The sequence below is a fragment of the Dendrobates tinctorius genome, unplaced genomic scaffold (genome assembly GCF_039654945.1).
Source record: "Dendrobates tinctorius isolate UK_male_01 unplaced genomic scaffold, ASM3965494v1 ptg000065l, whole genome shotgun sequence".
NCBI lineage: Eukaryota > Metazoa > Chordata > Amphibia > Anura > Dendrobatidae > Dendrobates > Dendrobates tinctorius.
In genome coordinates, this window is record NW_027361733.1 from 26,351,183 (window position 1) to 26,368,666 (window position 17,484).

The 17,484-nt window shown below is 44.3% G+C and overlaps 1 protein-coding gene across 1 annotated transcript in view; it reads right to left on the reverse strand.

Moving 5' to 3' along the window:
* The window catches only part of HELZ2 (helicase with zinc finger 2), a 38,593-nt gene extending 28,698 nt beyond the window's left edge, over positions 1-9,895 (reverse strand). Inside the window, exons 1-5 of the mRNA XM_073580804.1 lie at positions 9,661-9,895; positions 2,769-3,726; positions 1,702-1,885; positions 1,369-1,476; positions 730-1,259 (exon numbers count right to left, since the gene is read on the reverse strand). Of these exons, the coding sequence (XP_073436905.1) occupies positions 730-1,259; positions 1,369-1,476; positions 1,702-1,885; positions 2,769-3,718 (1,772 nt within the window). The 5' untranslated portion in view covers positions 3,719-3,726; positions 9,661-9,895. The remainder of the gene's footprint in view (positions 1-729; positions 1,260-1,368; positions 1,477-1,701; positions 1,886-2,768; positions 3,727-9,660) is intronic.
* Positions 9,896-17,484: the final 7,589 nt, after the last annotated feature.

The window sequence follows — 17,484 nt, forward strand, 5'->3', positions numbered from 1 at the left end:
GGCTATGGTTAGTGGTGCTACTCTTCACAATCCAACTGGAGTTCCACTCTACAAATCACAGCACCAAATTCCCAGCAAGGACATTCAGTTCTATAATAAATTGTTAGCTGCCTGCAGTTACCACTACAGGGAACTCAATGAAATATGTCAGCAGGTTTTTTTTTTGCTATGCAATCTGACAGCAGCATGATGTAGGACCCGAGACCCCGATTCCAGCAATGTTTCACTTACTAGGATGTGTGTTACTGATTCAATAAAATAAGTGTTTTATCAGCTAGAGATTATCACTGCAGCGCTAAAGTGTCCTGTGCCTCCTAATCCAAACACATACCCGTCACTGATTCACAACTTTCTGCCTATGCACAGTGTACACAAAAAGCTGCCTATCAGTGGTATGGGCGCAGTTATACAGGGCTCAGCATTCTGAGCACTGCTAGATCTGCAGTAGAGAAAACTGTGATTATATCAAAGTGACAGCATGTTACCAGCAAGTGACACATCACTGGAATCAGAGTCTCAGTCCCTACACCAGGCTGCTCTCAAATGACTTAGCAAAAACTTGGTGACAAATTCCCTTTAAATTAATTCTGAGCTGTGTAAATCTATATGTACTATGATCCCACTAATGATGACTGCAGAAAGAATGTGATTATCTACCACTATGAGAGGAAGAGAGGCGTTAATGCAAGGTCCCCGCTACTGATGGAGCTTTGTTGTACTAGATCTCACCTGGATATCACCTGTTCTCTTGCTGCTTCCTCCTGGAGAAGACCACCATGCATCATATGGCGGTAGTTTTCCACAGTTAGTGGCAACTTATCAGCAGTTGATGGAACATAATAAGGATTTATGGAAGGAGGTGTGTACATTTCAAGAAGATTCTTTTCCTCAAGTTTCCTCTCCTTGCATGGGATGCAGAGGATCTTGTCTGGGTTCCAACGTTCTGAGGATGACATTGGTCTTTCATGTTGGTCGGAGTTTTCAACCTGGCAGCTGACGATTTCTTCTTGACCACCAACCTGCACATAGATCTTCTGAAGCAAAACTGGACGAATTCCAAAATCCAAAGTCAACCACTGCTCGAAAACTCCAAAGGCCAAGGATTGGAAGTGTATGGTCAGTTTATATTGTGTTCGAGACCCTTTAACCAGGAAACAACGCCCTCCGGCATAATGGCAGGGTTTTTGATGACCCTCAGCACTCAAAGAAAAGATGGCTCCAGGATCAGTCTTCAACAAGGCAACATGGAGTAGTGGCATCTACAGTAATAATAAGTTATATATTAGGGCAGGCACAAATAGCATAGATTACATCATTAAAGTAACTCTCACTGCACAGTAACGGCTGTTTAGACATCACAAAAGTTACCTTTGATTGAAAAGTGAAATCCCATGTTCTTTGCACATCCTTATCTTTGGAATGGATTTTTAGAGGTTGGTTACATATTATTTTAACGCCTTCTACTTTTTCCGAAAGCTGAAATGAAAGAATTCGAAACGTATTCAGATCAAACTCTAGAAGTTCGGATCATTAGGAGACTGAAAATAACCCCTGAACACAAAGAAATTGCAAATTTTAATTGTTCACTGCAATACGTCAATAAAGCTGGTTGTACAAAATGCAACAACGGTTTCAATTATTAACACAAAACACTCATAGGTGCAATATACATCTACTGAGGGTAGACTGTGTATAACTCACCACTTCCATTTCACTGCTGTAGAGCTGATATTCCTGAACAAGGCGGTCCTGATAAGACTGGAGACCCTCTTCCACCACCAACTGCTTAGTTCGCCTGCTGACTTTAACTCTGAGAATCCATTCCTGCAACTCTTCCTGGCTGTGAGCTTTCTGACAAGCATGCCCATATATACACTGCAAAGGGCTTAACATAACAAAAAGTAAAAAAAAACACATTCCAATTAAAAATTACTCAATATATTTCCAGTAGAAGACTACAATACATTATTGGTATGTTAACGTTTAAGGCACCGTAATGGAATCAAACCATATGCTTTAGGCTCATTTGCATTCAATGTTATGTTTTGTGAAATACAGTCTGCTAATTACGCAATTCATTTTTAAATGCTGGCAGAATATAAAGTCAGCTCCCCCAATATTCTTCAGCTATATTCAACATTGACTAAACTAAATGGGGTAGTGTATACCCCCATTATGGTTCTGTAACTCTCAGTCAAAAACACCAAGAGAACATGTAAAAGTGCCCTAGGCAAATAATGCCTGATGAGTCATCAATGACAAAGGGTAAAAGAAGAGAACAAGAATAGGACATGTTGACTCCCATCTCCCTCTCTACTACTAAGTTTATAATTATTAGGAATAGCTGTGGTACATGTTTCCCATGTTTATCTGCACCCTCTCTTAGGCACCACAGCCCCTTTATGCTGCAGATTGGTAGTAATCTTCTATTTTCAAGACAGGACATCAAGTCCTAAAAACACCTTTAAAGGCGATGTATAGAAATAGAATATGGCTCTTTTGTGATATTACAGCACTGCTCTATTACAGTGAATGAACTGACCTGCTATACCACACAAAACCTGTGGCCATGTGTGGCACAGAAAGCAGTTATGTTTTTCTAAATTTGTAACACTCTTTAAATATTTACATGTCGGAGGCAGAAAATCTATATGAATTTGAACTTTTTTAACCGAATGTACGGTTTTGTGAAACCAATTTTTACCAAACACCACAGCAGTAGAGGCATCTATTCTTTGACAGCTATTTTTTTGTTAAATGAGACTCACCTTTCACAGAGAGAAAATTGACTGATGCCATATGGTGGGGCTCGGTGATTCCATCCTGACAGAGAATCAGCTGCCATCATGCGCCCATGTTCCAAAGAAGCACAGTGTACCTCAAAACTTTCTTGAGTGTGGGCACTAACCAGGCACAGACGACAGTAAAAACCCATATTCAACTCCTGGTCCTCCTTAATCTTTCCACGGGTGAGTCCACAGTTCTGTTCTGCTTTCCAAACAGCAAGCTCTACCTCGCTGTGGGCATTTGGGCACTGTCCTTTTTCGGTTGAGCACAGAAGTCCACGTGAACGCTGGCTACATAAGCGGATGTGGTGTGAAGAAGATGGCAATGGACGAATGATGTCACACTGCTTCTTAGTGTCGTCAATCACAATGTGAGCGAGAAGTGGCATCGGGCGAGGATGACATTGGCATAAATCAGTAAGGATGACCTTTGGTGGGCTTTGATAGAAGCATTGCTCACAAACATCCTGAAATTGGCCCCCAAATTGACTCAAAATATCTTTCAAGGTCTCAGGTTTCTTAGCAGCAGTGGCAGGTAATGGTGTTGGAAGTAACATGGACCTGAGTTGCCGACTTTCAAGATTATTTTCCCTCTCGTAAGACCAAACAAGAATTTCTTCTTTCGACCAAGCAAATGTGCAATACTGTTGATGCCTAATGCAACCCTTTTCAGGTCGATAGTGCCAGCACAAATCATAGCGGGCGGGCAGTGGGTACGATGGGCGCTGTCTCACCTCATACCAATCATTTTCACTACTACGTTCCTTACTTCTTGCAAGGAGAAACTGAGCAAAACAGCTGTGCTGCAAGGGTTGGTAGATGTACGTGATTATTTGCTTTTTTCTGCTGCAAATGACACAAGCCATGCGTAATTCCACCTTTTCTAGAAGTTTTGTCAGATTGGGGAGATCTGGCACCGGAGACTGCCCCATGGTTGTTCCTAGAACAATAATAAAGATTCCATTAAATACCGTAGTTATTATCTCAGATACTGATATTTACTGAATTATGGGGCAAGCAACTAGGATTTGTTACATTGGTCATCACTGTGTAGTCCCTCGAATGTTGTTGTGTTATTGTCATGTATCCCATGTGTCACTGTCCTGTACCCCAAATGTCAGTGTCATTATCATTTACCCCTACCAAGTGTCAGTGTCATTGTCCTATGCACTAAGAGTCATTGTCCTATAAACCAAGTGTCAGTGTGTCATTATCCTGTACCCCAAGTGTCATTATCCTATAATCCAAGTGTCAGTGTCATTGTTCTATACCCCAAGTATTAATGTCCTATAATCCAAGAGTCAGTGTCATTGTCCTGTACCCCAAGTGCCAGTGTCATTATCATGTACTCCAAGTCAGTGTCATTATCCTGTACCCCAAGTGTCAGTGTCATTATCCTGTACCACTAGAGTCACTGTCACTATCCTGTACTCCACATATAAACATTATACTGTACTCCAAGTGTCACTGTCCTATAATCCAAGTGTCAATGTCCTGTACCCTATGGCTATGTGCACACGATGCAGAAATGCTGCAGAAAAGTCTGCAGCATTTCCACAACTTCTGCCGCCGGTTTTCCAGCAAAACACAAGTGTTTTTAGCTTGCAGAATGCTTGCGCTTTCCAAGCGATTTGGAGCATCACTTGGAAAAGTGATTGACAGGTTGGTACTTGTCAAGCATAGTGCTTGACAAGTGTGACCAACTTTTTACAATTGATGCTGCCTATGCAGCATCAGTAGTAAAAGATAGGATGTTAAAAATAATAAAAAATAAAAAATTTGGTTATCCTCACCTTCTGACGGCCACCGATCTCCTCAGCCACGCTGCCAGCATCTTCCGTTCCCAGGGATGCTTTGCGCGAAGGACCGGAGATGAAGTCACGCTCGCGAGACCGCTACGTCATGTCAGGTGATTCGCGCAATGCATCCCTGGGAACGGAAGATGCTGGCGGCATGGCTGAGAGGCGGAAAGGATTTCAGGGGCCATCAGAAGGTGAGTATATCACTATTTTTTATTTGAATTCTATTTTTTTGCAGGAGTATGGTACCCAGGGCCTGGAGGAGAGTCTCCTCTCCTCCAGACCTTGGGTACCATCCGCACATGAAGCGCTCACTTCACGCATGGTGGGCATAGCCCCATGCGGAATGTGAGCGTTTCAATGCAATCCTATGTGAGCTGAATCGCCGCGATTCCGCTCAAAGAATGAACACGCTGCAGATTTTACTGCTATGCGATTCCCCTGCGGAAAAATCCGCAGCATTAGCACAGCAATGCTATTTTTGCTGCGATTTTCCGCTGCGCTTTTTGCAGCGGGAAATCGTGGCAAAAACGCTTACAATCCACAACGTGTGCGCATAGCCTAAATGTCAGTGTCATTATCATGTACTCCACGAGTCAGTGTCTTTATCCCGTACCCCAAGTGCCAGTGTCATTGTCCTGTACCCCAAGTGCCAGTGTCATTGTCCTGTATCCCAAGTGTCAGTGTCATTGTCCTGTACCCCAAGTGTCAGTATGTCTCTGTCCTGTACCCCAAGTGTCAGTGTCATTGCCCTGTACTCCAAGAGTCAGTGTCACTGTCCTGTACCCCAAATGCCAGTGTCATTGTCCTGTACCCCAGGTGTCAGTGTCATTGTCCTGTACCCCAGGTGTCAGTGTCATTGTCCTGTATCCCAAGTGTCAGTGTCATTCTCCTGTACTCCAAGGGTCGGTGTCATTTTCCTGTAGCCCATTTATTAGAGTCAATGTCTTGTCCCTTAAATATTAATGTGCTATTATCCTGTACAAAGAGGCAGTGTCATTAGTACCCCAAATACCACTGCAATTATTTTGAACCCCAAATATAAATGTCCTGTACCTCGAGAATCATTGTTGTGTACCCAAAGTGTCAGTGGCATTGTCCTGTACCTCAAGTACCATGGTGTCATTATCTTGCACTCCAAGTACCATTGTCATTATTTTGTACAACAAATATCAATGTGCTGTTATCCTGTACACCAAGTATCAGTGTCATATACCCCAAATATCAATGCCCTGTACCCAGAGTGTCAGCGTCTTTATCCTGTACCCCAAGTGCCAGTGTCCTGTACCCTGTGTCAGTGTCTTTATCCTGTACAGTGAATGAATACTCTGTACCCCAATTATCAGTGTCCAGCACCCCAAGTATCAGTATCACTGTTCTGTACCCCAAGTGTCAGTGTTATTGTCCTGTACCCACTTTCAAAAAATTATGCCAGCAAATTACAATCATATAGTGAACATAAATCTCCATTAAAAACCAAATAGTTAATTCAATTCTTTTTAAAACCACCTAGCCCAGTGTAGAAAGGTACATAAACCAACAGATACAAAATATAACTGGCCACACACCAGCCAGCCAAGACCCTGCAAGATACCTAATCTCGCTCCTTCCTTGCTGTGAAGGTTGGCGCCCCCACTCAACGTGGACTATCCCTCTCTCCCCTGATATAACCCTAGCAATATAGGTGGGAAAATAATATAGTGAAGGAAAGAAATGAAAGCAATAGATCCTTATGCAATATATAACATCTCGTAGGTTACTTTATGGAGATAGCAGAACAGGAGCAAAAACAAACAAAACATCTCAAAAACATGCCCAGAATCTGCCTGCTCAATGGTAATGGAAACAAAAGCCATTAAAGGGAATCTGTCACCCTTTTTTGAGATATCTCACATAAGGATTCTCTTAGTACTTTTGCTTCCCCCTGACCCCGCACCTTTCATGCATAAATTTACTTTATATCGGTTCAGATGTATGTAAACTGCCGCAGTCCGGTCCGCTGGGCGGGGCTTATTCACCTGCTCCCCCCCTCCCTGGGGGAGCAGGTGAATAAGCTCCGCCCAGTGGACCGGACAGCGGCAGTTTACATACATCTGAACCGATATAAAAAGGTATTTATGCATGAAAGGTGCGGGGTCAGGGGGAAGCAAAAGTACTAAGAGAATCCTTATGTGACACACAATTGAATGAGATCATTATATGATATCTCAAAAAAGGGCTGACAGATTCCCTTTAAGGCAATTGTAATAAATTAATTACATAACATACATTGAAATATAGTCATATATAATGGGTTTGCCTATGGACATGAGAGGACAATCGCAAAAAACATCAGAAATATCAGAAAAAAGAGGCGATCAAAAAAGTCCCAAACCACATATTTAGAAAAATATGAAATACAATTTTTATCATGATTTGACAGGAAAACAATGGGATAGGAGTCAAATGACCATAAGAGCACATGAGCAAAAAATGGGGCACACAGGGTAGAAAAGACCACAGGGATAGAGGTAGCATTAGCTATAGTAACCTAGTTCATATGTATATTGCACTTATCCCAAATACAAATAAGTATGGCCAGACAGGATATACAAAAATATCATAATCACAAGGAATAGCTAGAGAGTAAAGGTCATTACCTGTCCGGGCATTAAATGGCGGTCCACCCTGGCATGCCCCCACCAACGCACGTTTCGGCGGGATGGCCTTTATCAAGGGGTGATTATGATGGTTTTTTGTATATCCTGTCTGGCCATACTATTTGTATTTGGGATAAGTGCAATATACATATGAACTAGGTTACTATAGCTAATGCTACCTCTATCTCTGTGGTCTTTTCTACCCTGTGTGCCCCATTTTTTGCTCATGTGCTCTTATGGTCATTTGACTCCTATCCCATTGTTTTCCTGTCAAATCATAATAAAAATTGTATTTCATATTTTTCTAAATATGTGGTTTGGGACTTTTTTGATCGCCTCTTTTTTCTGATATTTCAATGGCTAACTGGCAGATCTTAATACATTAGTCCTACACAGAGAGACATTATAGCATCAATAGAAAGTATAGCCCAAAATCAGTAGAGCTTCACATATACTGAGGATAACCCATAATGGTCACTCAATAAGTCAGTGTCCTGCACCCCAAGTATCAATGTCATTGTCCTGCACCCCAAGTATCAGTGTCCTACACCCCTAGTATCAGTGTCCTGTACCCCAAGTATCAGTGTCCTGTACCCCAAGCATCAGTGTCCTGCACCCCTAGTATCAGTGTCCTGTACCCCAAGTATCAGTGTCCTGCACCCCTAGTATCAGTGTCCTGCACCCCAAGTATCAGTGTCCTGCACCCCTAGTATCAGTGTCCTGTACCCCTAGTATCAGTGTCCTGCACCCCTAGTATCAGTGTCCTGTACCCCAAGTATCAGTGTCCTGTACCCCAAGCATCAGTGTCCTGCACCCCTAGTATCAGTGTCCTGCACCCCAAGTATCAGTGTCCTGTACCCCAAGCATCAGTGTCCTGCACCCCTAGTATCAGTGTCCTGTACCCCAAGTATCAGTGTCCTGCACCCCTAGTATCAGTGTCCTGCACCCCTAGTATCAGTGTCCTGTACCCCAAGTATCAGTGTCCTGCACCCCTAGTATCAGTGTCCTGCACCCCTAGTATCAGTGTCCTGCACCCCTAGTATCAGTGTCCTGTACCCCAAGCATCAGTGTCCTGCACCCCAAGTATCAGTGTCCTGCACCCCTAGTATCAGTGTCCTGCACCCCTAGTATCAGTGTCCTGTACCCCAAGCATCAGTGTCCTGCACCCCAAGTATCAGTGTCCTGCACCCCTAGTATCAGTGTCCTGTACCCCAAGCATCAGTGTCCTGCACCCCTAGTATCAGTGTCCTGCACCCCTAGTATCAGTGTCCTGTACCCCTAGTATCAGTGTCCAGTACCCCTAGTATCAGTGTCCTGCACCCCTAGTATCAGTGTCCTGTACCCCAAGTATCAGTGTCCTGTACCCCAAGCATCAGTGTCCTGCACCCCTAGTATCAGTGTCCTGCACCCCAAGTATCAGTGTCCTGTACCCCAAGCATCAGTGTCCTGCACCCCTAGTATCAGTGTCCTGTACCCCAAGTATCAGTGTCCTGTACCCCAAGCATCAGTGTCCTGCACCCCTAGTATCAGTGTCCTGTACCCCAAGCATCAGTGTCCTGCACCCCTAGTATCAGTGTCCTGTACCCCAAGTATCAGTGTCCTGCACCCCTAGTATCAGTGTCCTGTACCCCAAGCATCAGTGTCCTGCACCCCTAGTATCAGTGTCCTGCACCCCTAGTATCAGTGTCCTGTACCCCAAGTATCAGTGTCCTGTACCCCTAGTATCAGTGTCCTGCACCCCTAGTATCAGTGTCCTGTACCCCTAGTATCAGTGTCCTGCACCCCTAGTATCAGTGTCCTGCACCCCTAGTATCAGTGTCCTGCACCCCAAGTATCAGTGTCCTGTACCCCTAGTATCAGTGTCCTGCACCCCTAGTATCAGTGTCCTGCACCCCTAGTATCAGTGTCCTGCACCCCAAGTATCAGTGTCCTGCACCCCAAGTATCAGTGTCCTGTACCCCTAGTATCAGTGTCCTGCACCCCTAGTATCAGTGTCCTGCACCCCTAGTATCAGTGTCCTGTACCCCAAGCATCAGTGTCCTGCACCCCAAGTATCAGTGTCCTGTACCCCAAGCATCAGTGTCCTGTACCCCTAGTATCAGTGTCCTGCACCCCAAGTATCAGTGTCCTGCACCCCTAGTATCAGTGTCCTGCACCCCTAGTATCAGTGTCCTGCACCCCAAGTATCAGTGTCCTGCACCCCTAGTATCAGTGTCCTGCACCCCAAGTATCAGTGTCCTGCACCCCTAGTATCAGTGTCCGGTGGCTGATCCCCTGTGTCGGTGCGGTTGTGGCTGCTGTAGTGTACACAGGGCTCTGTTGCTATTCTCAGTGCCGTCCCTGGATGTCTCTCTCTATAATGAGCGGTCTCCGCTTCCCCTTCTCCCCGCGGTTACAGGATCTCTCTTCTCCCGTGTTTGCCCCTCTCTCTCTCACCTGAGTAGTCTCCGGCGGTCGGGGTGTCTCTCCCGCAGCCCCGGTGATGTCCGTCTCTTCTCTCCCTGTGATCTCGGCTCCGGCAGTCTCTCGTGATTCGCGGCTGTAGTTTCGTTTCCTCTCTCTGGGCTCTGACTTCTCGGTATCGTCACCGCGGCCCCGCCCGGGAGTCGGTATCCTGAAAGCGGCGAGACCGGGGTGATGGTGAGGAGCGGGGGCGGTGTGTGCGGGAGACCGGAGAACCGAGCCTGAGCCCGGGGGAGCGGGAGACTGTAGAGGGGGTGGGGAGGAGTTCGGGGGAAGAGCGGGCACAGGGGTTATGGGGGAGAGGGGGCACTGGTGTAATGGGGGAGAGGGGGCACTGGTGTAATGGGGGAGAGGGGGCACTGGTGTAATGGGGGAGAGGGGGCACTGGTGTAATGGGGGAGAGGGGGCACTGGTGTAATGGGGGAGAGGGGGCACTGGTGTAATGGGGGAGAGGGGGCACTGGTGTAATGGGGGAGAGGGGGCACTGGTGTAATGGGGGAGAGGGGGCACTGGTGTAATGGGGGAGAGGGGGCACTGATGTAATGGGGGAGAGGGGGCACTGGTGTAATGGGGAGAGGGGGCACTGGTGTAATGGGGGAGAGGGGGCACTGGTGTAATGGGGGAGAGGGGGCACTGATGTAATGGGGGAGAGGGGGCACTGGTGTTATGGGGGAGAGGGGGCACTGGTGTAATGGGGGAGAGGGGGCACTGGTGTAATGGGGGAGAGGGGGCACTGGTGTAATGGGGGAGAGGGGGCACTGGTGTAATGGGGGAGAGGGGGCACTGATGTAATGGGGGAGAGGGGGCACTGGTGTAATGGGGAGAGGGGGCACTGGTGTAATGGGGGAGAGGGGGCACTGGTGTAATGGGGGAGAGGGGGCACTGGTGTTATGGGGGAGAGGGGGCACTGGTGTAATGGGGGAGAGAGCTCAGATGTAATGGGGGGATGAAGGGGCACAGAAATGTAATGAGAGCTCAGGGGGACAGCAGAGGACCAGGTGTAGTGGGGTGTGGGAGCTCAGGGGTAGTGGCAGAAGTGTAGTGTGATAGTCTGATAGCTCCGGCGGGTGATGATCCCCAATCTCCTACAGTCCATACACTGGCACCACGATCTGACTTCAGCAAGAGATGCTCAACCTTCGAAGACTCAAGGTAAAACACCCTCCCAAACATGTGTCAGCTCCTTTTTACCCCTTTCTTAGGATCAGCCCCTTGGGTGGGCAGAGCCTCACACTCCCCCCCCCCAAACATCAGATCAAATTAACTCAAGGTGTGAAAGTCAATGGAGTGGTGTCTCCAGTCAGTCTACAGTCCTGTATGTAGGGAAGCCCCCAGCAGAGAGGAACAAAGGCGCAGAGGCCCTACAAGATGTGGACACAGACCTGTAAACAGACTGTTGGTTTCACACCTCCAGCAGGTACAGTCAGGCACTGTCCTCCTCACACTCTGCACATGAATAGCCATGGAGGGGCCATCAGCCAACACTGGCCCATTGTATTCAGCACCTGCCTCCCCTGTACATCACAATGATGGGGCAGCACAGACAACATGCAGGAGGGAGCGACATAATGGCAGTGTGTTCCCCACCATGAGTTCATCACAACATTTTTATACAGTTTCCAGCACTGGGAACACTGCACACTGCTTTCTAATTCAAAACATGGAGAATTGTATAGAATTTTAAACTACTCTCCAGAAAAAATACACAACAAAAATGTGAGCACTAAATCTAAAGAGTAAGGAAGAAATAAGGTCACCATAAAAAGATGTCAATCAATAGTACAACATGTATTAGACAAATACTAACACTATATATAAGAATAGATCATTCCAATAACTGTGAGCGCTGATACATAGTGCAGACCACATAACAGGAAGAGCTGGGGCTATCGGGCAGGAGCATCACCCTACTGGGGATCAATAGAAAGCGCAATGTGACTGGTTACTGGCCACTCTGTATAGTAAAAAGATCCAGATCGATAAATAGAAACCCGGACACCAGGACGATCCTGAGAGGATATTACAATACCAGAAATATATAACATAGACGGATGTGGCTGCATCACGATCTAAACCGGACTATCTATCCGTTAGTATTTGTCTAATACACTTTGTACTATTGATTAACATCTTTTTATGGTGACCTTATTTCTCTGAAGCTTCCTTACTCTTTAGATTAAAGGGGGCTTTACACATAGCAATATCGCTATGTGTGATACTTACCTCCGAACGCTCCCCCACTGTCCATCACTGATCGCACAGCTACATTTCTCGTCGGGCGCTTCCTGCTGGCACCGATGAGTGACGCGTGGACGCAGGCGGGAAGACGTCAGCATTGCTGCGTCTGAAAGGTAAGTAACGACCGCTGCTGCGTCGCTGGTGAGTCTGCCTGTTTGGCAGCTCACTAGCAACCACTTAGCGATGCACCAGCGATCCTGACTGGGTCGTATCGTTGTCGGGATCGCTGGTGCATCGCTAAGTGTAAAGGGGCCTTTAGTGTTCACCTTTTGGTTGTATAATTACCACTTTTGTAGTGTTCATGAAGCTATAGCTTCAGATTTAGAGGATTAGCTTTGTTGGTGTATTTCCAGAAAGAATGAACATTGGGCTGTTCTAAAACATATCAGTGTCTGCGTTTGTCTTTACACCCTTTTTGAGGCTTTATCATTCCTGTGAATCACTAACCTAATATTTAGTTGTACACCCACAATTTTTTTAGAACGGCTTCCCATCAACGTTGCATAGATTCAACCAAATTCTGTCCCCTGTCACCAGTTATTCCAGCCCAGGATGCTCGGACTACATCCAACAATGTTTTACAAAGCTGAAGTTGGTCTCTTATTCGTCAGTTTCTTGTTCGGTAATTTTTTCTTTTCTGTTTTTTTTTTATAGGTTTAACAACAAAAAATAACCATCACAATAATAACATACACTGCAGCGAGGCGCCCTGATGTGAATACACTTTAAATCAGCGACAAAATTTATAAAACTTACACAAATATGGGCACCAAAAGGCATTCATGAAAGGGTTAAATGACGTTGGACCACTGATATCACATTGCAGACGTATAGAACAAGGAGCCCCACATCAAACCCAGGTCCCTCCAGCCTGGCCCATATGGGTTCTGGGCATCAGAATTGGCATCAAAGTGGGCAAACAGCCAATTTTCACAGATTTGAATAAGTAACTGATGATTTTAAGGGGTTAAATGACTTTGGGCCACCAATATCACACTATGAATACACAGGAAGTGATGCCACGCATCAAACCCAGGTCCCTCCAGCCTGGCCCAAATGGGATCTTGGCATCAGAATTGGCATCAAAGTGGGCAAACAGCCAATTTTCACAGATTTGAATAAGTAACTGATGATTTTAAGGGGTTAAATGACTTTGGGCCACCAATCTCACACTATGAATACACAGGAAGTGATGCCCTGCATCAAACCCAGGTCCCTCTAGCCTGGCCCAAATGGGTTCTGGACATCAGAATTGGCATCAAAGTGGGCAAACAGCCAATTTTCACAGATTTGAGTAAGTGACTGATGTTTTTAAGGGGTTAAATGACCTTGGGTCACTGATCTCACACCACCATTATATACACAGTAAGGCTGGAGACACACTAGCGATTTAAAATTCGATCTGATTTTGATGCAGGAGATTGGTAGGAGTGAAACGCAATTGTCATGTGAGTGTCATTTTTATGGGAGTACAATCTGATTTTTCACACCTAGCATCCGATTTACATCCGAATGCAGTGGGATTGCTATCAGACTGCAATGCAATTTTAACATGAGCTTTTACATAGAGAAATGTTCTAAATCATTTACAGTTTTAAAATGAAACATTCTTCAAAACACACACACACACACACATATATATAGAAAAATAGAAAAAAACAGACAGCACCACAAACTTGAGCAGATTTTGGGTGCAATACTTCCTGAGTAATGCGGTTGTTCAACGCAAAAATATAAATAGAAAAAAATCAGGCAGCACTCCAGTTCAAGGAAGAATTGTGGACTTTAATCCAGCACCAAGTGGTGCTGGATTAAAGTCCACAATTTTTCCTTGAACTGGAGTGCTGCCTGATTTTTTTCTATTATATATATAAATACAGTGCCTTGCGAAAGTATTCGGCCCCCTGGAACTTTTCAACCTTTTCCCACATATCATGCTTCAAACATAAAGATACCAAATGTAAATTTTTGGTGAAAAATCAACAACAAGTGGGACACAATTGTGAAGTTGAACAAAATTTATTAGTTATTTTACATTTCTGTGGAATTTCTAAAAGTACGGCGTGTAATATTGTTCGGCCTCTTTAACTTAATACTTTGTTGCGCCACCTTTTGCTGCGATTACAGCTGCTAGTCGCTTGGGGTATGTCTCTATCAGTTTTGTACATCGAGAGACTGAAATTCTTGCCCATTCTTCCTTGGCAAACTGCTCGAGCTCAGTGAGGTTTGATGGAGATTGTTTGAACAGCAGTTTTCAGCTCTTTCCACAGATTCTCGATTGGATTCAGGTCTGGACTTTGACTTGGCCATTCTAACACCTGGATACATTTATTTGTAAACCATTCCATTGTAGATTTTGCTTTATGTATGTGATCATTGTCTTGTTGGAAGACAAATCTCAGTCCCAGTCTCAGATCTTTTGCAGACACCAACAGATTTTCTTCAAGAATGGTCCTGTATTTGGCTCCATCCATCTTCCCATCAATTTTAACCATCTTCTCTGTCCCTGCTGAAGAAAATCAGGCCCAAACCATGATGCTGCCACCACTATGTTTGACAGTGGGGATGGTGTGTTCAGGGTGATGAGCTGTGTTGCCTTTACGCCAAACATATCGTTTGGCATTGTTGCCAAAAAGTTCGATTTTGGTTTCATCGCAAGAAACGACCTGGAAACCATCTGCAGAGACTTTGAAAACTTAGGCAAGAAAGTGAAAGAACTGGGAGCGCAGGTGGTCTTCTCTTCCATCCTCCCAGTGGATGGCCATGGAACAAGGAGGTGGAATAAGATTCTGCCGGTGAACAACTGGCTACGTCGATGGTGCCATCAGCAACTATTTGGATTTCTGGATCACGGAGTGAATTACCTATACGATGGACTACTTGCTAGAGATGGGGTGCACCTTACGAAGACTGGAAAACATGTATTTGGAAGTCGCCTTGCTGCACTCATAAGGAGAGCTTTAAACTAGAACAATGCGGGAAGGGAAGCAAAAGGCCAGAAAAAGCCATACACCTGACAAATGCTATTGAGAACTCTGCTACTAGAAGTGGAAAGGAAGAACAAAGACAAAAGAATCTAATTAATAAAAATATTGGAGAAAAAGAAACCAGTCACAAACTAAAATGTTTCTATACTAATGCACAAAGCATGGGCAACAAACAAGGAGAATTGGAACTACTAACGCAGGAAAAGAAATATGATGTCATTGGAATCATTGAAACTTGGTGGGACAATACACATGATTGGAATACAAGGCTAGAAGGATACAACTTATTTGCAAGAAACAGACTTGATAAACGAGAAGGAGGTGTCGCATTGTATGTTAGAAATGCGTATATCTGCACAGAGATTGAAGCTTCAGAGACTGGGAGTTCTGTGGAAACTGGGTAAAAATACAAGGACAGAACAATGGAAAGGACACGATTGTAGGCATTTACTACAGGCTGCCTGTGCAAGCTGAAGATATGGATGAACTCTTTATGCATCAAATGGCCAAGTTCTCCAAAAAATATGACATAGTTGTCATGGGAGATTTCAACTATCCAGACATTTGTTGGGAATCTCTCTCAGGCAAAACTAACAGGTCAAGGAAATTCTTATCCTCTCTTGCTGACAACTTTATCTTCCAAAAGGTAGGGGAGAAAACAAGGGGATCTGCTACCTTGGATCTAATCCTTATAAACAGGGAGGAAATGATTGAGGATGTAAGAGTGGCTGGGACCCTAGGAGGTAGCAACCATGCTATTTTAGAATTTTGGATAACTAGAGGAGGAAGACCTGTGAAGACTCAGACTTCAAGGTCAGATTTCAGAAAGGCAGATTTTAAGGGATTCAGAAAGAGAATTGGAGGGATCCAATGGCTGGATATCCTTAAAGACAAAAATGTCCAGGAAGGATGGGAAATCTTGAAAAATGAAATTCTCAAAGCACAATTGTTAACAATTCTGAAAAGAGGGAAGAATAGGAAGCATTTAAGGAAACCAGGATGGATGAACACAGAACTTAAGCACATGCTAAAAAGGAAGAAAAAAATGTTTATAAAATGGAAAGAGGGAGGCATATCTAAAGAAGAATATAATGCTGTCTGCAGAACCTGCAGGGCACAAATCAGATTATCTAAAGCTGACAATGAAATGAGGCTTGCAAGAGATGTCAAAAGCAATAATAAAGGATTTTGGGGATATGTCAAAAGTAAAAGAAAAGTCAAAGATGCTATAGGATTTTTACAGGATGAAAATGATGAAATGGTAAGACAGGATGTTGAGTAGGCCGAACTTTTAAATTCCTATTTTGCATTTGTTTTCTCTCAGAAAGGAAATGTAACATCAACTGTTCTTCACGGTCCTATTAAGGGAATAGAAGAATCCAGGATATCTATAAACAGAAAGATAGTGAGGAAACACTTAGCTAACCTAAATGAATTCAAGTCTCCAGGTCCCGATGAATTACACCCCAGAGTACTGAAGGAGATAGCAGAAGAAATTTTTGAACCCCTCTCCATAATCTTTGAAAATTCTTGGAGAACAGGAGAAACCCAGAAGACTGGAGAAGAGAAAATGTTCCTATCTTCAAAAAGGGGAAGAAGGTGGACCCAGGCAACTATAGGCCGGTGTGTAAGAGAATGGTCAGCCATATTATACTGAGCGGCCATGTTGTCTCTAGCAGCCATCTTGTCGAATGTTAGAGAAGATTCAAATTTTACAAAAGAGCTAATAAAATGTATTAAATGGAGGATGGAAAATGAGATCATTTCTCCTACCAACCTCAGTAGATGTGCATAGAGGAAGATTGGATCAATAGGGGAATAGGGTCACCAAATATATGGTCAATGTGTGTTTATGTGATATTGTTGGTAGAGAGAAGAATCATTAAGATGTCAAATGCATGAATTTATGGATCAAGTCTGAAAGCAGTGATAAGATTTTAGGACAGTAGCCATAGATACCAATGACTTATGGGTTTTAGTGTTGCTTGGAGAAACGTTAATTAATATCTTCGTATTATGTCATTATATTCTCTGTTCTAAACCACGTTTCTGTAGATTACCATGAAAACGTCTTAGAATTATAATGTTAACGCTCTCTGCGGCAAAATGCAGCTTTCTTTGTTCTCATAATGTATAAGAAGCTACTGGTACTGTTGCTTGTTGCCATTCCATCGGCATCATGCCGTCGTGCCACACCATGATCTAGCACGAGGCCTTATCACCGCCAGACTTCCTAGCGAATCTCTGCCCGTCTGCATCCCTGTTTTTGTCCGCATATTCCGACTCCTCTGTTATTCTGTATCTGTTTTGCTGTGCATCTCCAATAAACTTCAACCTCAGCTTTGAGAAGAATTGTCTGCAATTTTGTCCGGCTCTTCCAACTCTCCCGATAAGAACATTTTCTTACACGGTGAGTCTGACTTCTATACCAGGAAAGATCTTTGAACAAATTATTAAACAACATGTATGTCAGTACCTGGATAAGAATGAAGTGATTAAACAGAGTCGGCATGGGTTTGAAACTAATAAGTCATGTCAGACTAACTTAATTTCCTTCTATGACGGAATCACT